Consider the following 26,445-nt stretch of genomic DNA (forward strand, 5'->3'; position numbering starts at 1 on the left):
TAATGTAGGTCCTGCTTGGCATTTTCTTCCAGAACAGGCCTGTTTCATCACAATTAAACACTTGTTCAGGTTTCAGTCCTTCAGTTTCTATGTACTCCTTGAATTCCTGCACATATTTTTCAGCCGCTTTGTGGTCCGAACTGGCAGCCTCACCATGCCTTATCACACTATGGATGCCACTATGCTTCTTAAATCTCTCAAACCAACCTTTGCTGGCCTTAAATTCACTCACATCATCACTAGTTGCAGGCATTTTTTTAATTAAATCCTCATGCAACTTCCTAGCCTTTTCACATATGATCGCTTGAGAGACGCTATCTCCTGCTAGCTGTTTTTCATTTATCCACACCAATAAGAGTCTCTCAACATCTTCCATCACTTGCGATCTTTGTTTCGAAAACACAGTTAAACCTTTGGCAAGAACAGCTTCCTTGATTGCCGTTTTCTTGGCCACAATAGAAGAGATGGTTGATTTGGGTTTCTTGTACAACCTGACCAGGTCGGTGATACGCACTCCACTTTCATACTTATCAATGATCTCTTTCTTCATTTCTATAGGAATTCTAACCCTTATTGCTGTAGGGTTGGAACTAGAAGCTTTCTTGGGGCCCATGGTTACTTATTTTCCAGAAACAGCACCGAAAACACTGTAATAATACGAAATATTCCGATTGTATGCTTGAATGTTACCGCGGAGGCTGGCTGGTAAACAATGCCACCGGCGGAACATATGAGGCTGGCTCAGGCCGCACATTGGACGCGTCTCGGACGAAGGCCGCTGAGCGGGTTTTTGGGCGGTATGCGGGGCAAAATTTTAGCGATCAAAGCGTCCGCTATGCGGATTGTCCGTTATGCAAGGCGTCCGTTATGCGGGGGTCCACTGTACAATACATATAAAATATACAATAACTTTAAAACACTTGAAATTTTGGAAAGTTTCCAGACATAATAAGATGTGCTCAAGGAGAATGTAAACAAACTCGGTGGGCCGCTGTGACCGTATTAGAAAGACAGGTGGGGGGAGCCGTATAGCGAGTTTTGGTCATAATTTGAAATGTCCGTATTAGCGGAACGCCGTAAAGCGGGGCCCTGCTGTATTTTTAAATGTTTATACAGTAGTGTACTGTATATTGAAATAAACAGAATAGAGGAAATCGGCTCTAATACACGTTATTTAGGTATGAATACTGGTTAGAGAGCCCATCCTAAGTTCAAGGCGTCGGTAAATGAGTATATTGCTAAGTGAAGAGAGGCTGTACTGTTTAATAAAAACATAATTTAACCTTTTGACTGTCACAACCCTAAATCCTGAAGTGTTTCTCTGTGTCGCAATATATCAGAAAAAAAAAAATCTTATGAAATGATAGAGAATCTTTTCCCGGTGGTAATGATACCAAAAGTATGAAATTTGATGGAAAACTTATGAAATTACACTCTCGCAGTTAGCAATATATACGTATTGGCGATTTCGCCCACTTTGAGCCTTATTTTCGGCCAATTCCATTGTTCCAGTTGACCAAACTCGTAACTATTTCTTTAGAACTCCATTTGTTCTATTGATTGAGTACAAGAAACCACCCATTTACCGATTTCAACTACTCAATATAGTGGTCAGAAATGGACAATTTGGCCAATTTCATGCAAATTAAAAAGATACTAATTTCAAAATAGGGTCCAGAATAAACAATGCAGACATTCCTGTCACTAAAATAACATTTTCTCTATTCATTAGTCGTCTCCAGGCCCCTCTTGCTTTCTATTTCAAATTTTTATTCACACAAAAAATAGAAGATTTACTGTTATGCAGACTACTGCATTTTTGTAATAATTGTATAAATAACGTCAACCCATTCCTGACTGCACATTAGAATGGCTAGTTGGACACCTATTGGACGGTGACGTCATTTGTTTACTCTTGATCGACAAAAATCGAACATTTCCACTATACTTTGAGCTCAATTTGAAGGTCCTTTTCCTCATGAAACCAATCAAAATCATCTCTATTTTTGTAATATGTCTTCCATTCTATCAAATAAGACCAAGAAAACGAGAATACATCCATAAATACTATATGAAAATACACCTCAAAGTCGGCGTTTTATTCCAAAAACACAGTCGGAGTTTTTTTTTTTTTCATTATGCACTGCATTCTGCAGGATTTTTTTTATACTGCACACACTGACCACACAGATCCATTCTCTCACATGTGGACCTACCAGCTTTCTCTTGCTTGATTTGAAGCCACTAGAATTTTGGCATTTTAATACTTCAAAAATACATGTACTGGCTTGCAAGATGTATATGTATATATGACAAAAACAGTCAAAGGGTTGAGCTACCTAGAAAAAATGGCAATGTACATAAACAGAAAAGTGCTGAAAAAGTAATTTGCTGTGAATATGTTTAAACTTACACCATACATTCAAACTAAAACTATATTGCTTATCATAACCTCCTCTCACTCTTGAGAAGTTTACAATATATATAAAACATGCTTTGAAGACATTTATGGAATACATGTACTGTTTATAATTGCTGGAAGAAAAATCAAACATAACTTGAATGTTATACTTTACTATAATTTCAATTAAACAAATTATTTGTTGCTTTGTGAGAAGTGAATGTTATTCTCTACAGGAGAGAGAGGGATGTCTGGTGAAAATAACATGATGCATGCAGATTGTTTCATTCACAGGGAAGTGCTAAATTCACAAGGGTTATACAGTGCCAAGGAAATTGGAAATAATCATTTTTGACCCAAGAAAGGGAAGGTTACCTCCAATGCCTTGGATTTGTATGTAAAGAATATCATTTGCTACCCCCTTGTAAATTAATGACCTGAATGCAAATGATTTTCTCAATTATGTTTGTGAATTAGTATTACTCTGTTATTGTTATTATTATTATTATTATTATCATCATACTCCAAAACAAGGACTAAACCTATATCAATCATGCACAAAATATTTTTCTCAAGTAAAATACTTGGCTTAGATATTAAAATAAGGTAAGGGAATGCAAAAGATTGTAGCCAGCAAAAATACAGGGAGAAAGACTCCTATTCCTGTGTATATTTTCACAATAAACTATATGCAAAAATGCTAATTTATTTTCTCAAACCTTTATCCATGTCAAAAATAATACAATACTAGAAAATTCTATTAACAATAACCACATAAAACAGTCTTAAATAAGCAAGATGGAACTGAATTTTCTTTATCACAACTGAATAAGTATTGTAGAATTCCAAGACAAACAGGATTTTATATAACTGTTATTAACTTATTTTGTATACAATATATGCCAGGCAATTTGTTGTTCCAATATAAAATCATGTATTATAGAGATAGTTTCATATCTAAGTGAAAAACTAAATACAGTATTTTGTACTGTAATTATTTTAATACAGTTTCCCAAAAAGGTAGGGGTGACTCAAAGAAGGGAACACATTAACCATCACTCTGACTTCCATAAGTTCATCAACATCACAATTTAAATTATCCACTGAATCTTAACATTCCCACCTACCTTTCAGAATGTAAGCGCTATGCTTCCTACTTCCAGCTAACCATTTTCCCTGAATCAATTTATAGATATTATCTTTGTTTTTCGGGACCTGACGAGCTGTTGGTGTGAGAGCAGGGTAATAGTATTTTGTGAAGGGATTCAGGGAAACCGGTTAGCCGGACTTAAGTCCTGGAAATGGGAAGTACAATGCCTGCACTTTAAAGGCAGGGTTTGGGATATTGGCAATTTGGAGGGACTTTTAAACTGTCATATCTGAGCGCCTCTGCAAAGACAGTAATTATGAGTGATGGTGAAAGTGTTGAATGATGATGAAAGTATTTCTCTTTCTTTTTGGGTTTTTTCTTCCTTTTTGGGTCACCCTGCCTCTTTAGGAAACAGCCGGTGTGTTAAAAAAAAAAAAAACATTCACACTGTAACAGTAAATCAAATCTCAAAAATAACCTGTCTTTGCTCACTCTGATTTAGCTGCAACATCATAAAAAATATATTTATAACCTATTACCCAACTGCAGGTATTTCTTGAATATCTTTAAAAGCTGAAACTAGAGGATTCATTATGTAGTTTCATTTGTCAAACTTCATAAAAAATCTGATGGCATGAGATATCTTGAAAATCTTCAGTATGTTGACAAAAATATACATTATTGGATCTTGGTAAAAAAAATCCTGAAAAGCAATAATTTGTCAGAAGTGCTGATAAAAATAAGGTACTGAAAGAATAGAACAGTCTTCTTACACTTGATGAACAAAATTTAGTTTAAGATTTTTAAGTGAATGATGTAAATTTCTTTAAATAAAGATTCACTGTATGTTTTATTGAAAGGATTGTTATGAGAGGCTATTGCTGAAATCTAAGTACAGTGGACCCCTGGTTTTCAGCCAGTGCAGAAATCGTACAATTCGGATTTCGAGCACTTTTTTCGGCAAAATTTCCCCCCGGGTTTCGTACATCCACTCGAATGTGAGTGTGGGGAGGAGCATGAGGCATTATGTAGAATGAAAGGGGGTAAAGCAACTTGAATTGACAGGATCATGACAGAAATGTTAAAAGCAGGGGGAGGGAGGGATATAGTGTTGGAGTGGCTGGTATTTTTGTTTAATAAATGTATGAAAGAGGGGAAGGTACCTAGGGACTGGCAGAAAGCATGTATAATTCCTTTACATATATAAAGGGAAGGAGGACAAAGGAGACTGTAAAAATTATAGGAGAATAAGTTCACTGGCTATACCAGGTAAAGTGCATGGTAGGGTTATTATTGAAAGAATTAGAGGTAAGACAGAGAGCAGGATTGTAGACAAGCAAGGAGACCTTAGAGTGGACAGGGGATGTGTAGATCAAGTGTTTACATTGAAGCATATATGTGAACAGTATTTAGATAAAGATAGGGATGCTATCATTGCATTTATGGATTTAGAAAAGACATATGATAGAGTGGATAGGGGAGCAATGTGGCAGATGTTGCAAGTGTATGGAATAGGTAGTAAGTTATTAATGATGTAAAGAGTTTTTATGAGGATAGTGAGGCTCAAGTTAGGGTGTGTAGGAGGGAGATTACTGCCCAGTAAAAGTAGGCCTTAGATAAGGATGTGTAATGTCACTATAGTTATTTAATATATTTACAGATGGGGTTGTAAAAGAAGTAAATACTAGGGTGTTGGGGAAAGGGGGAGGAAATTAAATTAAAGGGAATCAAATACAAAATGGTAGTTGACAAGTTACTTTTTGTGCTGATGATACTGTGCTTTTGGGAGATTCTAAAGAAAAGTTGCATAGTGGACGAGTTTGGGAGGATGTGTAAAGGTAGGAAGTTGAAAGTGAACATAGATAAGAGTAAGGTGATGAGGGTATCAAAAGATTTAGATAATGAAAAATTGGATATCACACTGGAGGGAAGGAGTATGGAAGAAGTGAATGTTTTCAGATACGGTATTTGGGAGTTGACTTGTCAGTGGATAGGTTTATGAACAATGAGGTTAACCATAGAATTGATGAAGGAAAAAAGGTAAGTGGTGCGCTGAGGTATCTGTGGAGACAAAAAGCATTATCCATGGAGGCAAAGAAGGGAACATATGAAAGTATAGCAGTACCAACACTCTTATATGGGTGTGAAGCTTGGGTTGTAAATGCTGCAGCGAGGAGGCGGCTGGAGGCAGTGGAGATGTCATATCTAAGGGCAATTTGTGGTGTAAATATTATGCAGAGAATTCGTAGTGTGGAAATTAGGTGTGGAGTTACTAAAAGTACTAGTCAGAGGGCTGAAGAGGGGTTGACATGGTTTGGTCATTTAGAGAGAATGGAACAAAGTAGAATGACTTGGAGTGTGTATAACTCTGTAGAGGTAAGAAGACGGGGTAGGGGTCGTCCTCGAAAAGGATGGAGGGAGGGGGTAAAAGAGATCTTGTGGGCAAGGGGCGTGGACTTCCAGCAAGCGTGCGTGAGCATGTTAGATAGGAGTGAATGGAGACGAATGTTTTTTGGAACCTAACGAGCTGTTGGAGTATGAGCAGGGTAATATTTTGTTAAGGGATTAAGGAAAACCGGTTAGCCAGAATTGAGTCCTGAAAACGGGAAGTACAATGCTTGCACTTTAACCCGTAAATAGTCCAAACGTATATGTACGTTTTTACCGCTAGTGCCCCAAATGTATATATACGTTTTATTTGTCATACATTCAACATTGCCACAATAAGCCTGAGTCGCCTAGACATGAGAGAATGGGTGTGCGCACTCACTGTGCGCCATATTAAAATAATTGGGGACGCCTGGGTACCATATGCTTTTTTTTTCTTATTAAAAAAAATGATTTTTTTTTTCTCAAAAAATTTGGGGCACTACGCGAGAACACATATATACGTTTGGACCGTTTACGGGTTAAAGGATGGGTTTGGGATATTGGCAGTTTAGAGGGGCATCTAAACTGTCGTATCTGAGCACCTATGCAAAGACAGTGATTATGTATGAGTGATGGTAAAAGTGTTGAATGATGAAAGTTTTCTCTTTCTTTCTTTTTGGGTGTTTATTTTTTGGTCACCCTGCCTCGGTGGGAAACAGCCAATGTGTTAAAAAAAAAAAATTACAGTGAGGTAATGTACTGTCATATTTAATTCATAAAAAAAATAAAATTCAGAGACAAACTTGATTGGACTTTCAACATATTATTGTTAATAACTTATTTTTTTCACCTTCATCTTAATTATGACTTAAAAAAAGCCCAAAACATTTAGTACATATACTTTGTACAGTTACAGTATACTGCATACATAAATTGGACTGGATCCAAGTCTTGGTGGATTTACATTCATAATGCCACATCAAAAAAAAAATTTTAATTTTATTTGGATTAATAATATGAGATTCTTTAACACAAAACTATCAGAGAGATTATTAATGCACTTCAATAATTTCAGAGCAAGAATTGAAAATCATAATGCCAACAGATTAAGAAAAAAAAAAAAACAGGTATAAAACCACCTGTTATTCTGACAATGTATTGCTCTATGAAGACTTTTATTATGTTCTGCACAGTAATACATTTTCACGAAAAATCTCTTATGCACCTTAGTCTTTCCTTTAATTTCATAGGAATGCATGAAAATATACAAACACAGTAATTAGTGCAGTAGTTAATTAAATTTCAGAAACTAAGTAGAAGGTTAAATTTAAAAACATAAACATACCAGTACACATTACACACCATGCTTACATTACCAAACACTATTGTTCATGCATTCAAAAACAAGAGTGCTAAACAAAAATTACTTTAGAAAATAATACTGACTTTGACAAATTTAAAATACAATACTCTGTACAGTACCCTATTCTAACATTTCCAACATAACCATAAGATCAACAGTACTACAAACTAAAAAAAATTATATATCTTGACTGATAGGTAAATAGAATTTGTTGGAAAAGTTCCTTTCCTTACTCCTGTGCCAAAAAGTTGAAAATTTTATTTTAAATGGGTTTAATGCTACAGCACTACCCATAGCTCAAGCATACAGCATATGAGGAGATTAGTGCTGCTTATCAGAATAAAGTATAGGTGATGTGGTCAGGCTCTCCTAGGACAGTTATATCCACATAATCCTGGCAGAAATATGACTGGACCATGTCAATTAAATAATATCAGCTTCATGTAACAGCTGAATACCAAATCACATGTGAGTGTTGCCACTAATTGTAATTAAATATATTATCAGTAACAGATTGTCCAGCAAATATTTACTTGGGAAAAATAAAATTTTGATATTTGTTGTTGATACCCACAAGACAGTACATAAAACTTGCATGAGCTTGCATGAGAGCTCAACACAACTATGACACTTTTCAAGCAAAGTAACATATTCTATATTCCATAAATCTATATATTACTTATATACATTTTTTTTATTGCTTATCTGGTGACCACTTGATCAGTCATGATATTGCTTCTTGGTGTTCATAAAGCAACACAGTCATTATAATCTGACTAGATCACAACCTGCAGAAATGTCACAAAAATTGCTTTCAGAGTTCTTCACAACAAATATATATATATAGAGCCTTGTTTTCATTCTGGTTGATTTAGTGATGCTTCTTTTATTTGTTGGTAATAAGATGAAGATCTACTTTAGTAAGGATATCATTGATCAACAGAGCATGGATTTTTGTTTCAAAATATATATTCTAAGAAATATATTTAGTGTCAATGCAACACGGTTATCCGTGCATTGTGCAGTATGGCAGTTCATATGTTTGGTAGAGTCTATTTAATTAGCCTTTGATAACAAATTTTTATTGTCTTTGAAAGATGTGAGTACGGAATTATTTTCAGTGAAAACTATTGTCTGCTTGAAATATAATTTAAAATAAAAATTCATACATGTGCAATTACAAGCAAGCAATCAATCTGTGCTGAAAAAATTAAACATGCTTACTAAAATTATAGAGGACAACACACAAAACCAATGCCCATCACCATCTAACCTCGTAACTGCTGAGGCATCTTAAATGCTACAACACTCCATAAGCTTAACTAAAAATAAACCTGGTCAATATTACATGATGATTCACTGTTTGTGTGCCAATTGCTTACCATACTCTACTAGGAAACCTACTCTATGATACAGAGTAAGACTTGCCCATAAGTTCATTTTATTTTTAATTTTTAAGAATTCCTTAATGAATTTCACCCTTATTTCAACTGAGATCAAAGTTATAAATATGATGCAGTAAGAACTGCTTCAATAAACTGGGACTCTAACTCCTGTGCCATTGGGATATTCATCTTACAATTGTCCTTTAATTCTTCTCAAGAACATTCACGATTGGTTGTAGTAAGAAAATCAACACAAAAGTCACTCTGGCTGACACTTAACAAAATTTTCACGAATAAAATCACCAGATTTATATTACAATGGATGTTGCAATTAGCATGTGGCAGTGGCTTCCATTTCATCTCTTCAGCCATACAAGCCAGAATCAGAATAAAGTGTATATCATGCAGTATAATATGCTGCAGATTTTCTCTTAGACATTTTGTAAGAATAGAGTATAATCACAAAAATTACTGCTATAAAAATAGAATAAGGAAAAATTGTATACAAATGAGATGAATATGGCATGATGAAATTTTTTAGTTTTATGAATAGATCTTCTTTCAGTACACACACAATGATATTTGTCATATGTTACATCATTTTTATTCAAAGATTTTTAATATTGTACAAACTGAGAAAACTAGCCTAACAGTTTAATTAATAACTCATATTTATTTTTAGGAGGCTATACGGGAAAAGGGGTTACTAGTCCACTGTTCCCGGCATTTTAGTTAACTTTTACAACATGCATGGCTTACAGAGGAAAGATTCTTATTCCACTTCCCCATGGATATGAAAGGAAAAATAATAAGAACAAGAACTATTAACAAGAACTATCTGGGATATTGGCAGTTTGGAGAGGCATCTAAACTGTCATTTCTGGGTGCCTCTGCAAAGAGTCATTATGTATGAGTGATGGTGAAAGTGTTGAATGATGATGGAAGTTTTTTTTTCCTTTCTTTTTGGGTCACCCTGCCTTGATGGGAAACAGCTGATGTGTTAAAAAAAAAATTATACAAGTTGCCAGGAGCAAGGGGCTGGTAACCTCTTCTCCTGTACACATTGCTAAATTTAAGAAGAGAAACTTTCATTTTTCTTTCTGCCTTAGTGGGGTAAGGCCAGTTTGTTGAAAAAAAAATTATAAAGGTAAGAGAAGGAAATATTAAAATTATAGTTTGCATGACTTGGGATTATAGCATAACGAAGTATTAAACACAGTGGACCCCCGATTTACGATGTCCTCAACCTACGTTAAAACCGACTTACGATGCTTGTCAGCATAAAAATTTGACCCCGACATATGTTGAAAAGCTCGACTTACATCATTCGTCCCGGTTGCACACATACACTCGATAAATTTTGTATTATTCCAGTGTTTTTAGTGCATGTAACTGCTAAATAAGCCACCTTGGGCCCAAAGAAAGCTTCTAGTGCCCACCGTGGTAAAAAAGGTGAGAAATATTATCAAAATACTATCATACCACAGCCAGCTGCTGCTGCACCATGGTCAGCTGCTGCTGCACCATGGTCAGCTGCTGCTGCACCACAGTCAGCTGCTGCTGCACCACAGTCAGCTGCTGCTGCACCACGGTCAGCTGTACCACTCGAAGATGTGAAGAGACTGTTATTGGTGTGGCTTACTGAGAATACCGAGAAACAATTAACCCCAGAGTGTTAGCCACCCAGGATAACCCAAGAAAGTCAGTGTGTCATTGAGGACTCTCTAACTTATTTCCATTCGGGTCCTTAATCTTGTCCCCCAGGATACGACCCACACCAGTCTACTAACACCCAGGTGAACAGGAAAAAATGCCTGGAACTAATGCTCATATTGGTGATAAGGCCTGTTCTGGAAGAAAATGCCAAACAGGACCTACATTAATCAGGAGGAAAAGGCACTCCCAGGACACAGTGTCTCATCACTCATCACCACATCTTCAATAAAGGTAAGTGTCATTTATTCTTCATTTAGTACACTAGTACATGCACAATATATATTGTGCATGTATCCTTTTTGTGTGTAGGAAAATGTATATTTCATGTGGTAAAAAATTTTTTTTTCATACTTTTGGGTGTCTTGATGGATTAATTTGATTTCTATTATTTCTTATGAGGAAAATTAATTTGACTTATGATAATTTCATTGTACGATGTGCTCTCAGGAATGGATTAATATTGTAAGTCGGGGGTCCACTATATTTGAATATATTACTGTGCATTATATGATGCTTTACTTCCAATTTATTATTATTTTTGTGGAAAATAAAAATTTTGTTTAAATCTTCATATAATGATATACTGTACAGTACAGCATATACTTTCCTAAAGTCTACCATGTTAAATTGTTTTTATACACATATCTGAAGAATTTTTGATGAATTGGGACTATAGTATGTAGTTAAAATTTCAGGGGCCTGACATTCAGTAATTTAAAAAAATATTTTGAAACTTATATGGTAATAAAAAATGTTATAAACAGATTCATTTTCTTTGTCAAATCATCGGCACTAGAACTGAAGCATAATACATTACAGGTTAATACTTTAGAATAATCCCCTGCCTAGTGGTCATTCATTCAAGGTAAATTAGCTAACCACTAAGACATAAATGATAATGAAGGCCTTTTATTGCATTGTGCTTAGAAATGGGTTTTGCAATAAGAATTACACATTTCAAAAGACAAAGTATGATAAGCATAGCCTGCTAGATTGTTAGTGGGCAGGTTATGAAGTAGACTCTTGAATTAACATTGTTCTAAAGGAGTGACTGGTTTGTCTGATCATTATTCCATGGTAGTTAGTATAAGAAGGTAAAAGTACAAAGAGGATGGGATCAGTGGGTAAAAAAAAAAAAAAGTGGAAATGAGAGAAAATGATGCCTACTGAGAGGTACAAGTAACTGCTGAAAGAAAGATTGGCCAAACTGAAAGTAATGAGTGCTGAATAATCATACTGCCGGTAATTACAGGCAGGTGTCCGGGTTATTAACTGTTTAATATTGCACATTAGTAGGTATAAGAGCAGAGCTCAGCTCATGGTGTCCCATCTTTAGCATTTAATTCATCAAATATTTTTTTTAGTATTACTTCTTTTACAACTCCATCTAGGGTGTTGGGGAGAGGGTGGAATTAAATTATGGGGAATCAAATACAAAATGGGAGTTGACACAGTTACTTTTTGCTGATGATACTGTGCTTTTGGGGGAGTCTAAAGAAAAGTTGTGAAGGTTAGTGGACAAGTTTGGGAGGATGTGTAAAGGTAGAAAGTTGAAAGTGAACATAGATAAGAGTAGGGTGATGAGGGTATCAAACGAATAAGATAAAGACAAATTGGATATCACATTGAAGGAAGTATGGAAGAAGTGAATGTTTTCAGATATTTGGGAGTTGATTTGTCAGCGGATGGGTTTATGAAGGATGAAGTAAACCATAGAATTGATGGAGGAAAAAAGGTGAGTGGTACATTGAGGTATCTGTGGAGACAAAGAACGTTATCCATAGAGGCAAAGAAGGGAATGTATGAGAGTATAGTGGCAAACACTCTTATATGGGTGTGAAGCATGGATTGTAAATGCTGCAGTGAGGAGATAGCTGGAGGCAGTGGAGATATTGTGTCTAAGGGCAATGTGTGGTGTAAATATTATGCAGAGAATTCGTAGTGTGGAAATTAGGAGGTGTGGAGTTACTGAAAGTATTAGGCAGAGGGCTGAAGAGGGGTTGTTGAGGTGGTTTGATCATTTAGAGAGAATGGAACAAAGCAGAATGACTTGGAGAGCATATAAGTCCATTGGGGAAGGAAGGTGGGGTAGGGGTCATTCCCGAAAAGGTTGGAGGGAGGGGGTAAAGGTGGTTTTGTGGGTGAGGGTAATATTTTGTAAAGGGATTCAGGGATACTAGTCAACCGGATTTGAGTCCTGGAAATGGGAAATACAATGCCTGCACTTTAAGGAGGGGTTTAGGATATTGGCAGTTTGGAGGGACGTCTAACCTGTCGTATCTGAGCACCTCTGCAAAGACAGTGGTTATGTATGAGTGATGGTGATAGTGTTGAATGATGATGAAAGTTTTCTTTTTTTTTTGGGTCACCCTGCATCAGTGGGAAGCAGCTGACATGTTAAAAAAAAAATTTTTTTAGAGCTTTTTAACCCTTTGACTGTCGCAGGCCCCTTTCTGAAATGTCATTCTATGTCGATAAATTTAAAAAAAAAAAAAAAAATTCTCATGAAATGATAGAGAATCTTTTCCCGATGGTAATGACACCAAAAGTATGAAATTTGGTCGAAAACTCACGGAATTACGCTCCCGTGAAGTTAGCGGTCTCGGCGACATATACGTATCGGCGATTTTGCTGACTTTGAGCCCTGTTTACAGCCAATTCTGTTGTTCCAGTCAACCAAACTCATAGCTATTTCTTTAGAACTCCATTTTATCTATCAGTTGAGTACAAGAAACCGCACATTTACCGATTTGAGCTACCCAATAAAGTGGTCAGAAATTGGCAATTTGGCCAATTTCACACAAATTAAAAAAGATGCCAATTTCAAAATAGGGTCCCGAATAAACAATGTAGACATTCTTGGCACTAAAATAACATTTCTTCTGTTCATTAGCCACATCTCTAGGCCCTTCTTATATTACTATTGCTTTCTATTTTGATTTTTTATTCATACAAAAAAATACAAAATTTACTGGTATGCAGACTACTGCATTATTGTAAAAATGGTATAAATAATATAAGTGCACTAGTGAAAGAATATTAGACTCCCCAGTTGACGTGTATTGGACTTGTGGTGTGATCTGCTTACTCCTGAACATTGGTAAAAATCGAACATTTCCGCTACTTTGAGCTCAATTTCAAGGTCGTTTTCATCGTGAAAGTAATCAAAATCATCTCTATTTCTGTAATATGTTTTCCATTTTATCACTTGAGACCATGAAAATGAGAATACAACGATAAGTATAGTAATACAAAAATACACCTCAAAGTCGGCGTTTTAATCCAAAAAAACGGTCAGTTTTTTTTCTCATTACGCACTGCGTACTGCAGGATTTTTTTTATGTGGTGCACACTGACCACACAGACCCATTCTCTCACATGTGGGCCTACCAGCTTTCTCCTGCTTGATTTGAAGCCGCTAGAATTTGCGCGTATTAATATGTCAGAAACAGTGGCGCGTAAGACGTATATATACAGCGTAAACAGTCAAAGGGTTAACTCATTCCATTGTTTTACAGCTGTGAAGAACAATTTTTATGTACAGTTGGGCCCCACTTATACAGTAGGTTAAGTTCCAGGCTACTGCTGGTAAGTAGAACACCATTTTTTCTACTTATAAATGATATAAATGCCAGATAACAAGTTTACACTAACATATATTAAGTTAGCAATAGAACTAGGCATTAAAAAACAATTAAAAGTAAAATACACAAACAGCGTAATCATTACTTACCTTAAAATATTTGTAGTCTTAATGTATGGTGAGAGGTAAGTAGTTTGTAAGACATCAGGTGTGGTAGGTATGTCCACCCCACCCACATGTAATAAACATTTAAAGCATCCTAGAGCAATAAAATGCATATACAGTACACTCATCTGTAGTCCTAATGTAGGGTGAGAAGTGAGTAAACAAATAAATGAGAATGAGAGAACTAGTAAATGAGAGAGGACAGAGATGCAGAGTATGTAAACAAACAGATGAACGCATCTGGTTATGGTTCATACACGTTCATTTCTACGTTTGTGAGTCAGTTTTTATTCAGGTACAGGTATACATAAATACAGTTAAATAGATTATCATACATAGCAGCATATGTGTAGATTACCTAGGATAACCCAAAAAAGTCAGACAGAGTTACTCATTTCCATATTTGTGAAGCTTATACCATAATACAAACAACTTAAACTGTGTACGAGTTGTCTCCACTTTGGTACAGTAGAATAAATGAAGAGCAACACTCCCATTCTCGTGTAACTCAACATTTTTAGAAAGAATGACACTATGAATGAAGGCATACAAAAGGAATAATTTTCTAAAGTTGAACTAGAGAAAATGTTATTCTTTCTGACACTCTGACAAGATGACTAGAAAAACATCTCATATTTATGTTAATTTACTGTAGTGTAGGCATGCCTCTGGCAAAATGGTGATGGAGTGAATGATGAAAGTTTTTCTCTTTCGGGCCACCCTTCTTTGGTGGGAAACGGCTGTGTTAATAATAATCATAATAATAATATATAAATTGGTAGGTAGTAGGTTGGTAGACAGCAACCTCCCAGGGAGGTACTACAGTCCTGCCAAGTGAGTGTAAAATGGAAACCTGTAATTGTTTTACATGATGGTAGGATTGCTGGTGTTCTTTTCTGTCTCATAAACATGCAAGATTTCAGGTATGTCTTGTTACTTCTCCTTACATTTAGGTCACACTATAAATGCATGTACAAGTATATATATACACACCCCTCTGGGTTTTCTTCTATTTTCTTACTAGTTCTTGTTTATTTCCTCTCATCTCCATGGGGAAGTGGAACAGAATTCTTCCTCCGTAAGCCATGCATGTCATAAGAGGCAACTAAAGTGCTGGGAGTAAGGGGCTAGTAACCCCTTCTCCTGTATACATTACTAAAGTTAAAAAGCAAAACCTTTTGTTTTTCTTTTTGGGCCACTCTGCTTCGGTGGAATATGGCCGGTTTGTTGAAAAAAAAGATATAAAATATGAAATAACTTCAAAACGCTTGAAATTTTGGAAAGTTTCCATAAGGGAGAGACACGGAGCTCATGGATAATGTAAACCAACCAGGTGGTGCACAGTCACTGTATTAGAAAGTCAGGTGGGGGGGAGCTGTATAGCAAATTATGGTCATAATCTGAAATGTCTGTATTAGCGGAACGCCGTAAAGCGGGGCCCTACCGTATTGTTCTTGGCACCTGTTCTCTAAATTTATAACAATATTCTCTTGTTCTCCTTGATGACTGTGCAAGGAAATCTTAAATTTTTTTTTGTTAAATCATTTTAAAAAAATGTTACCAGTTACACAAATAACCCGCACATAACCATTGACAAAGTCACTTTGTCAATGGTCCAAGTCGGACCAAAACGTCGTCGTAAGCTTCTCTCTTTTATGTGCGGGTTATTTGTGTATTGTTCCAGTCACGGTATTGTGCCTTTTTTTGTTATTAATGTTATCAGTTCTCCTCTGTTCCTCCTCAGCCAAAGAAGGCATTTCTAATGCCTTTAGCCTTTCTTCATAATGTTCAGTTTTGGTAGCCATATTGCAGCTTCTCTTTGAACATTTTCTTCATCTTGTCCGGGTGTTTAAATCGAGTACACCATACCATTGCTACATATTCCAACTTTGTTCTAACATACAATGTGAACAATGTTTTTAGCATTTTCCCATCCATGTAACTAGTGTATTCCATTTGCTCAATATCCTCAAATAAAAAAATTTCCTGCATGTACAGTATTTCTGTTGCTCAGTTTCCCTTTTAGTTTCCTTCTTTATTCTCACAGCTTCATTGTACATGGTTCAGTCTATCTGTATTTCCCTTGTCAAGATATGAGTACTATTATTATACAGTATTCACAAAGAAGTACTATGACATACTCCCTGAGTATCTATAATATTATGACCACATGCCCTCTGTTCCCTCATACCTCAAGTGTTGTGAGGCTTGTTACTGTAGTTTGTCCTTGTAACTTAGATCCTAGATCTAAATTATCTTGGTAGCTAATCTCTCAACCTCCTTGAGCTTTGTATTAGTATCTCTGTGGAGGTATGGTATCCATGCCAGTGTTACATACATTAATACTGACTTAACATATTGTATGCTCTTTATCTTGTAATTATCTACTTAAGCTTGTGGGGGTAGGGAGAGTGAGCTCCAGTTCTTGGTACCACCACTTAATTTTTGACCTACTGATGTGATCAGCCAGCCTTGATAACTATATGGACCAACAGGCTGCTATCAGCAATAGCCTGATTGAACAGGCAATCAGCAGGGAAGCCTGATCTCAAGTTAGGCTGCAAGGGTTGAAAAAATGCAGAAACTGGTCATAAATATTTCACATGTTTGTTTGCATGCATACTTACGAATTTGCTTCTAATGTTTCATGGACCAACTTCCAAATCAAAGAAAAGCTTATATATGTCTAACAAATATGTCACTTATACACCCAAGCCTGATCTCACTGCTTGTACACTTGACAGGTCAGCAATATTAAATAGCTTCAGTAACTGTTACAAGCCCTATTAAGAGTTTGTTTTCATTGTTTTTAGCAAGGGCTTTATGTAATTTGTGCTGATATTAAATTCTATCAATATACAAGAATACTTATAAATTATAGTTTATCGTATGTGTTTCTGGATGTCCTTGCATTTTCAAAAACTCTTCAAAAATTCAGCATTAAGGAATAAAGTATGGCATGTTTGATATCACTAAAGTTTTAGGAAATCTAAAAGTATATACCAAATACATAGAAAATTACCACAAAATTAAATATTAAAAAGATAAACTCTGAGTAAATTAACAGGTTCTAACATATGTTGTGAACATCTTTTCTAACATTTCCCTATCTGTATAATGCATCAAGCACATTCCATTTGCTAAATGAAAACTTTTTCATATACTACAGCATTTCTTTTGCACTTTACTTTCAATCTTCATACTCTCATCATATCACATAACATTCAGTCTATAGATTCCTTTGTAAATATCTCTGAAATATCTCACTAAAAAAGCACCAAGCCATTTTCTCTGAGTATCTTTAACACTGTGATCACATTCCCTGCCCCCTCATATCTCCATTGTTATGAGACTCTGTTCTTGAAGTCTGTTCTTATTATTTAAATCCTTATTATCATGACTTAGTGTGGTAGCAAATCTCTCAAACTCCTTGAGCTTTCTTATACAGCATGTCTGAGGAGGTAGAAATTCCATGCCAGTGTTACATATATTAACACATGTTTATTATATTGCAATTAACTATTGAACTTTGAGGGAAGTGGGGTGTAAGAGGGCTCCCATTCTTGGTCCCGCCACTAACTTTTGACTTACTTGTGTGGTCAACAAAGTTATGATGGCTATGTGAGCCAGTAGGTTGCAAAAAGCAATAGCCTGGTTTAACAGGCAATCAGCAGGAAAGCCTGATCTCAGGTCAGATTGCCAGAGTGAAAAAAAAAAAATGAAATTGGTCATCAGTATGTCACAGCTGTGTATATGTCCTTGTATGTTCGAAATTGGTCATTGGTACGTCACAGCTGCGTATATGTCCCTGTATGTTTCTTGTGCATGCATGCTTGTGTTTGCTTTAAGGGGCACGTAAGTACCCCTGTCTTCTAATAACATGCTCATTTTTCCATTATAATCTACCTTGTCCATAATTACTATTGTATTTGTTTTGTCTGTTTCTTAAGGTGAAGTCCAGGATCTTTCCTTAATTCATGGTATAACTTAACAAATCTTTAAGGACAATTGTGTTGCAGAGGTCTGAGCTTTTCTCTAATATTTGTTAAGTTATACCATGAATTAAAGAAAGATCCTAAACTTCACCTTAAAAAAAAAAAGCAAATGCGATAGTAATTACTGACAAGGAAGATTATAGTGGAAAAAAGAGCATGTTATTAGAAGACGGGAGAAGTTACATGCCTCTTAAAGTTCTTCTGGACCAACTTATTAATCAAAGAAAAGCTTACACACTTTTAACAAAAAAGTCACTTGTACACCTGAGCCTGATTTCACTGCTTTCATGTCTCAAAGGCAAATCCCTACTACTAAATACCTTCAGCATTTGAAACAAACTCAACAATTTATTTTCACTGATTTTTAGCAAGGGCTTTATATAATTCATATTCATTCTTAAATTCTATCAATAAAAGAATCCTTATAAATTATAATTCATCATATTAATTTCTGGATCTCCTTGCATTTTAAAAAACTTTATGGTGGGTAAAACATGTTTAATGTCCCTCAGTCTTAAAAATCTAAGAGTATATAATAAATATATAAAAAATTATTGTATAATATTAAATATTTAAAAGATAAACTCTGCATAAACCACCAAGTTTCAGCAGTGGATCAACAACTACTCAGGCACATAACTTGGGAAGCTTCAAGCCATCAACACACAAGACAGCAATAGGCCCTAGACCTTGGATGCATCTCCCCCTGCTCTCCTCTGTTGGATCTGCTTGAGTCGGTGACTGCAGTAAACACGTAAAAAGACGGCTGTGAAGACTATGATGATCCCCAAAATGCCCATCACAGACACAGGGTGGGCATAAATGATGCATGACAAAAGTATAGCCAAGCCCTGTGGGAGAAGTAAAGAAATGTATTAGAGTAAAAAAGTGTATTACTTTGGGTTAATTTCTTTTACATGACACATGGATATTTTTAAGATTATATAAACTGTACCACCAGCTGCTGGAAGTGCTTGATGAGCCAGGTTGTGATGCCTATGCTCTGCATATAAAGGGGCTTTTGGCATGTTCACCAAACTGTTACACTCCTTTGTACAAACTTGTATCCTGCTAAAATAAACTTGTCATTGTCATAGTCATTTGCAGTAACAGCTTCGTTGGCTGGTCAGTCAATAAAAAAGTCTGGTCTCAGGCTATGTGGCAGTGGTAGTGTGGTAGCAGCACAGGTGTTTTGCTCCACATTTCATAATCTCTTCAAGTTTAGCAGGTTGTCTAACAACAAGACATCCAACAACAAAGTACATGGAAACCTAAGATGACAGAAAAACTGAAAAACAAAACTAAATTTTATTCAACACAAAAAATACCATAAGAACAAGTACTCAATTTGATTCCAGACAACACCTCCTCCATTCAAAGATCTGAACCTACTTATACATACATAAACTTACCCATTTCAGTTTACAGAAAATTCAATACAAATATTATCTGTGAGCTAAACCAATTCCCCAAAAAACTGCAACAGATCACAATATGCATAGGCACTATTTCATGTATGACACCCTGAGCAAACACTCCATGCAAATCAAAGGACCTAAAATTTTTAACACCCTACCTGAAGAATCAACAGTATTTTATTTCCCAATATCTTCAAAAATATTGCCGAAAAAATATAAGAACTTGATGTAATATTAACCCTTTCAGGGTTTCCGACGTACTAGTACGGCTTATGCACCAGGGTTATTGACGTACTAGTACGTCAATAAAGGTAAAGGAGGTTTTGTGGGCAAGGGACTTGGACTTCCAGCAAGCGTGCGTGAGCGTGTTAGATAGGAGTGAATGGAGACGAATGGTATTTGGGACCTGACGATCTGTTGGAGTGTGAGCAGGGTAATATTTAGTGGAGGGATTCAGGGAAACCGGTTATTTTCATATAGTCGGACTTGAGTCCTGGAAATGGGAAGTACAATGACTGCACTTTAAAGGAGGGGTTTTGGGATATTGGCAGTTTGGAGGGATATGTTGTGTATCTTTATACGTATATGCTTCTAAACTGTTGTATTCTGAGTACCTCTGCAAAAACAGTGATAATGTGTGAGTGTGGTGAAGGTGTTGAATGATGATGAAAGTATTTTCTTTTTGGGGATTTTCTTTCTTTTTTTGGGTCACCCTGCCTCGGTGGGAGACGGCCGACTTGTTGAAAAAAAAAAAAAAAAAAAAAAAAAATTCAGGGAAACCGGTTATTTTCATATAGTCGGACTTGAGTCCTGGAAATGGGAAGTACAATGCCTGCACTTTAAAGGAGGGGTTTGGGATATTGGCAGTTTGGAGGGATATGTTGTGTATCTTTATATGTGTATGCTTCTAAACTGTTGTATTCTGAGCACCTCTGCAAAAACAGTGATAATGTGTGAGTGTGGTGAAAGTGTTGAATGATGATGAAAGTATTTTCTTTTTGGGGATTTTCTTTCTTTTTTGGGTCACCCTGCCTCGGTGGGAGATGGCCGACTTGTTGAAAAAAAAATAGTACGCCTAAATTCTAGCACCCTCAAATCTACTGAGAGAAAGCTGGTAGGCCTATATATGAAAGAATTGGTCTATGTGGTCAGTGTGCACAGTATAAAAGAAATCCTGCAGCACACAGTGCACAATGAGAAAAAAAACTTTGTGTTTTTGGTTTAAAACAGCAACTTTGCACTGTATTTTCATATGGTATTTATGGATGTATTCTAGTTTTCCTGGTCTCATTTCATAGAATTGAAGACATATTACAGAAATTGAGATGATTTTGATTGGTTTCACAATCAAAAGTACCTTGAAATTGAGCTCAAAGTAGCAGAAATGTTTGATTTTTGCTGAAGTTCAAAAGTAAACAAATCATGCCATGCGTCCAATACACATCAACTGGTGAGTCTGATATTCTTTCACAAATGCACTGATATTATTTACACCATTTCTACACTAATGCAGTAGTCTGCATAACAGTAAATCTTCTATTTTTTGTGAGAATAAAAATTCAAAGTGGAAAGCAAAAGAAATGTAAGAGGAGCCTTGAGACGTGACTAATGAACAGAGGAAATTTTATTTTAGTGCCAGGAATGTCTGTCTTGTTTATTCTGGGCCCTATTTGGAAATTGGCATCTTTTGAAATTTGTGTGAAATTGGGAAAATTGCTAATTTCTGACCACTTTATTGGATAGTTGAAATTGGTAAATGGGTGGTTTCTTGTACTCATGCAATAGAAAAAATGGAGTTTTAGCGAAATAGTTATGATTTTTGTCGACTAGTACACTGGAATTGGCCGAAAATAGGGCTCAAAGTGGGCAAAATCGCTGATGCATAAACATAGTTGAGACCGCTAACTTCGCGAGAGCATAAATCCGTAAGTTTTCAATCAAAATTCATACTTTTGTGTCATTATGATCGGGAAAAGATTCTCTATCATTTCATAAGAAAAATAATTTTTTTTTTCCGAAAATTTTTCGAACCTGAGAACAAGTTTAGGAGAGGGCCTCTTGACCCTGAAAGGGTTAAATATATAATAATTATAAATATTTACTGTACAATGTTTATTGTATTTGTTACTCCTAATTTATTCAACTGCTACCTCCCCATTGTAATCTAAACCACTTTGTTAGCTACAGAAATTATTCATGCTGAATTGTCACAAAAAATTAAAACCATATGTTATATTCCTTATCATCAAGGTGGAGTAACCACAAAAGAAAACACATGTAAATACAGAAATGTGAACAATATATTAATACGTTATAATTATCATTTCAAGGTAGCAAGGGGCTAGTAACCCCTTCTCCTGTATACATCACTAAAGTTAAAAAGAGAAACTCATTTTTCTTTTTGGGCCACCCTGCTTTGGTGAGATACGGCCAGCTTGTTGAAAGAAAGAAGAATTCTCATTTCAAATCTCTTGAACAATGTAACATAACCAGAGGCTCAAGGCAGAAGCCGAAAATAATGAAAAACTCACTACTCTGTAGAATAATACATTCAAAACCCTTAATATAACAAACTTTCTAATTTCAAAACTAGATATGCCAATCCAAAAATTATGAAAACTGAAAATGAACATTTTTTACATTTATTGGCTAGACATAGCTTTTTTGAAAAACAAAGAATATAGGCACCAAGTCACCTCTGGAAACAGTTACCTGCACCTTGGTTAATCAGAATTTGATTATGCTTGTGCATATGCTGCACTGTTGCAGAATCTGATATTTTCAGATTCTGCAACAGTGACACACTCACCTGCAAACAGTGTGACTCACCTGACGTATAGTCATGATAATGATGAAGACTACAGGGCCAAAGACAGAGATAGTGTGGTAGATGAACATTTGGCCGGTAGCAGAACAGATCTGGTGAACAACATTTCATATTCAATAAGATGCAAGTGTCAAATTTTATATTCTACAGAATTCCCTCAAAATATCACTTAGTAATATGTATATTTACAGCCACTAATTATAGGAAATATTTTTAAACTTACTCCATGGGAAATGGAGAAGAATCCTTCCTCCGTAAGCCATATGTTTTCTAAGAGGCGGCTAAAATGCCAGTAGCAAGTAACCCCTTTCCTGTATAAATTACTAAATGTGAAAAGAAGAAAAAATTCTGTTTCTTCTTTTTCAGTCATCCTGTTTTGGTGAGAGACAGCTGGTGTGCTAAAAAAACTTTCTTCACAGCTTAACATGTAATAACATATTCACAAAAAATGAAATTAATCCTGATTAAATTTTATAACCTGTAACTAAGGCTAACAGTCTAGCTATGTCAATATCAAAAGCCTACTTATACTAAAAAACAATCTCCCCCCTCTCCTGTTAACTCGAACCTGAGCCTTACTATCCACATAAAAACTCTTTATTGTTTTATAAGAACCTTCTCCCTATTCTGTACATTTGCAACCTTTGCCATATAGCTCCCTTATCCACTCTATTATATGGCTTTTCTAAATCCATATACGAGACAAAAAGTTTTTTTATTATTAACATATTGGCTGTTTCCCACCAAGGCAGGGTCACCCAAAAAAGAAAAACTTTCATTATCATTCATTCCATCAATCTTGACAGAGGTGTGCTTACACTACAGTTATAAAACTGCAACACTAACACCTGTCCCTCAGGATGCAGGCACTGTACTTCCCAACTCCAGGATTCTAAGTCCAGCCTACCAGTTTCCCTGAATTCCTTCATAAATGTTACCTTGCTCACACTCCAACAGCACATCAAGTCATAAAAAACATATGTCTCCACTCGCTCCTAACACACTCATGCATGCATGCTGGAAGTCCAAGCCCTCCACCTGCACACAAAACCTCCTTTACCCCCTCCTTCCAACCTTTCCAAGACTGACCCATACTCTACCTTCCCTCCACTACCTTAAATACCTAAAATATTTAAGTATTATTCACATACATGTATATACTTCAGTGTAAACACTTTGTCTACACATCCCCTACCCTTCTTAAATTTTCCTTGTCCCTCTTCAATCCTACTTTCTGTTGTACCCCTAACTCTTTCATTAATTCTACCATATACTTAGCCAGAATGCTTAATAGGCTTTTTTTTTTTAACACACATGCCATCTCCGACCGTGGTAAGGTGACCTGAAAAAGAAGATATCACTATCTTGCCAGAGGTGTGCCGATACTACAGCTCAGATGCCCTTCCAAACTGCAAATATCCCTACTCTTGCTTCTGAGTACAAGCACTGTACTTCCCACCTCCTGGACACGAGTCTGGCTAATCTGTTTTCCTGAAACGCTTGACAAATGTTACCTATCTCACACTCTAACACATCAAGTCATAAAAACCACTTGCATCCACTCACACTTATCTCACTCCCATTTGCTTGCTGCATGTCCAAGCTCCTCACATACAAAACTTCCTTTATTTCCTCCCTCCAACCTTTCCTAGGGCAAACCTTACCCTGCCTGACCTCTACTTTAGATTTATATGCCCTCCAAGTCATCCTACTTTGCTCCATCCTCTTTAAATGTCCAAACCACTTCAATAACTGCTCCTCGGCCCTCTGGATAATACTTTTGGTAAACCCGCACTTCCTCCACCTAATCTCCAAACTACGAATTCTCTGCATAATATTTATACTACACACTGCTCTACAGCCTCCAGCCTATACTCTCATACATTCCTCTTTTTGCTTCCATGGATAATGTCTCCACAGATGCCGCAATGCACTACCCACTTATTTCTCCCTCATCAAATCTATGGTTCATCTTTCATAGACCCATCTGCCAAAATGCCACTCCCAAATATCTGAACACATTCACTTCCTCCATGCTCCCTCACTCCAATCTGATATCCAACCTTTCATTACCTAAATTTTTTGTTACCCTCATCACCTTGCTCTTTCCTATGTTCACTTTTAATTTCCTTCTTTGACATACCTTCCCAAATTCGTCCACCAACCTTTACAACTTCTCTTCAGAATCTCCCAAAAGCAGTGTCATTAGCAAAACACAATTGTAATAACTCCCACTTTGTATTAGATTCTGAGAATCTGTATATTTTAATCCCACATTTCTCCCCAACACCCTAGCACTCACTTCTTTTACAACCAAATCTATAAATATGTTAATCAACCACGGTGACATCACACATCCCTGTCTAAGGCCTACTTTCAATGGAAAATAATCTCCCTCTCTCCTACATACCCTAACCTGAGCCTCACTATCCTCATAAAAACTTTTAACTGCTTTCAGTAACATACCACCTCTTCTATACACTTGAAATATCTCCCACACTGCTCTATATCCACCCTATCATATGCCTTTTCTAAACCCATAAATGCAACAAAAACCTCCTAACCTCTCTCCAAATATTGTTCACCTACATGTTTCAATGGTCTACACATCCTCAAGCCTTCTTGTTTATTTGTGATCCTGCTCTTTATCTTACCATTAATTCTTTCAATAATAACTCCACACACAACCTGGTGTACTCAAAAGGGTTATCTCCCTATAATTTTTACTCTCTCTTCTGTCCCCCTTTACTTTATACAAAGAAACTATGCATGTTCTCTGCCACTCCCCAGGTACCTTCCCTTCTTTCATTCACTGAACAAATGTATGTACTGACAACTGCAAAACTACATCAATACCTGCTTTTAACATTTTTATCTTGATCACATCGATCTCAGCTGCTTTACCCTTCTATCAATTTAACCACTGCCTCATGCACCTCCCCCACTCTCACAGCTGGCTCATCCTCACTCCTAAAAGATGCTATACCTCCCTGGCCAATACATGAAATCACTGCCTCCCTTTCTTCAACATTTAACAGCCCCTCAAAATTCCCATCATCTTCTCAATACTTCCAACTCCTCATCTAATAACATCCCTCCCTCTGTCAAATCCATTTGTTCCAACGGCTTTCTCAACCTATTAAACTCATTCCAAACCTTTTTTCTTATTCTCAGCAAAATTTGTTGACAGAACCTCACTCCACTCTCTCATTACTCTTCTTTACACTCCCTTACCACTCTCTTAACTTCTTTTACTCACTATATATTCCACCCTCCTTGTATCACTTCTGTTGTGTAAAGACCTCTCATATGCTAGCTTTTTCTCTCTTACCACTCTCTTTACCTCATCATTCCACCAATGCTCCTCTTTCCTCATGCACCCACCTTCCTATATCCACAAACTACTGCTGCACACACTATCATTGTATTCTTAAATTTACCCCATACCTCTTCAATTTTCTCATTACCTATATTATCACTAGCCCATCTTTCTCCCAATAGTTGCTCATATCTTACCCTAACTACCACCTCCTTTAGCTTACAAACTTTCACCTCTCTCTTACAAAAGAACAAAAGAACTGAGGAATACTGCAGCAGGCCTACTGGTCCATACAAGGCAAGTCATTATCAAAACTGCCCATGTATTCGTCCACCCTTTCCCCAAGGTTAAGCAAGAATTTGCTTCTATACCCCAGGCACTAATCAAACCCAGCCCCTCCCACTTATATATACTACTTTTTTTTTTAACACGTCGGCCATTTCCCACAGAGGCAGGGTGACCCAAAAAGAAAACTTACATATTTATCCAATCTTTTTTTTTAAATACCCAAGGTTTAAAGCTTCCCAATGATGCCATTCTCCTTTTACTCTCACTGTAGCTACAACTAGATAATGATCTAATACATATATCTGTTGCCCCTCTATAAAGATGCACATCCTAGAGTCTACTCATCAATCTTTTGTCCACCAACACATAGTCCAACAAACTTTTGTCATTACACCCTTTATCATATCTCTTATACTTATTTACCCTCAGCTAACAATATTAATCCGTTCCTGAAATCTCATCGTATGCTGAAATTATCGTTAGCTGAATTAATTTTCCCCATAAGAAATAATGAAAATCAAATTA

The 26,445-nt window shown here is 36.3% G+C and overlaps 1 protein-coding gene across 1 annotated transcript in view; it reads right to left on the reverse strand.

Moving 5' to 3' along the window:
- Positions 1-2,558: 2,558 nt before the first annotated feature.
- sll (adenosine 3'-phospho 5'-phosphosulfate transporter 1) overlaps positions 2,559-26,445 on the reverse strand; it is a 67,012-nt gene continuing 43,125 nt past the window's right edge. The window contains exons 7-8 of the mRNA XM_053778872.2: positions 22,316-22,405; positions 2,559-18,919 (exon numbers count right to left, since the gene is read on the reverse strand). Coding sequence (XP_053634847.2) covers positions 18,752-18,919; positions 22,316-22,405 — 258 coding nt within the window. The 3' untranslated portion in view covers positions 2,559-18,751. The remainder of the gene's footprint in view (positions 18,920-22,315; positions 22,406-26,445) is intronic.

The sequence above is a fragment of the Cherax quadricarinatus genome, chromosome 32, assembly GCF_038502225.1.
Source record: "Cherax quadricarinatus isolate ZL_2023a chromosome 32, ASM3850222v1, whole genome shotgun sequence".
In the NCBI taxonomy this organism is placed as follows: Eukaryota; Metazoa; Arthropoda; class Malacostraca; order Decapoda; family Parastacidae; genus Cherax; species Cherax quadricarinatus.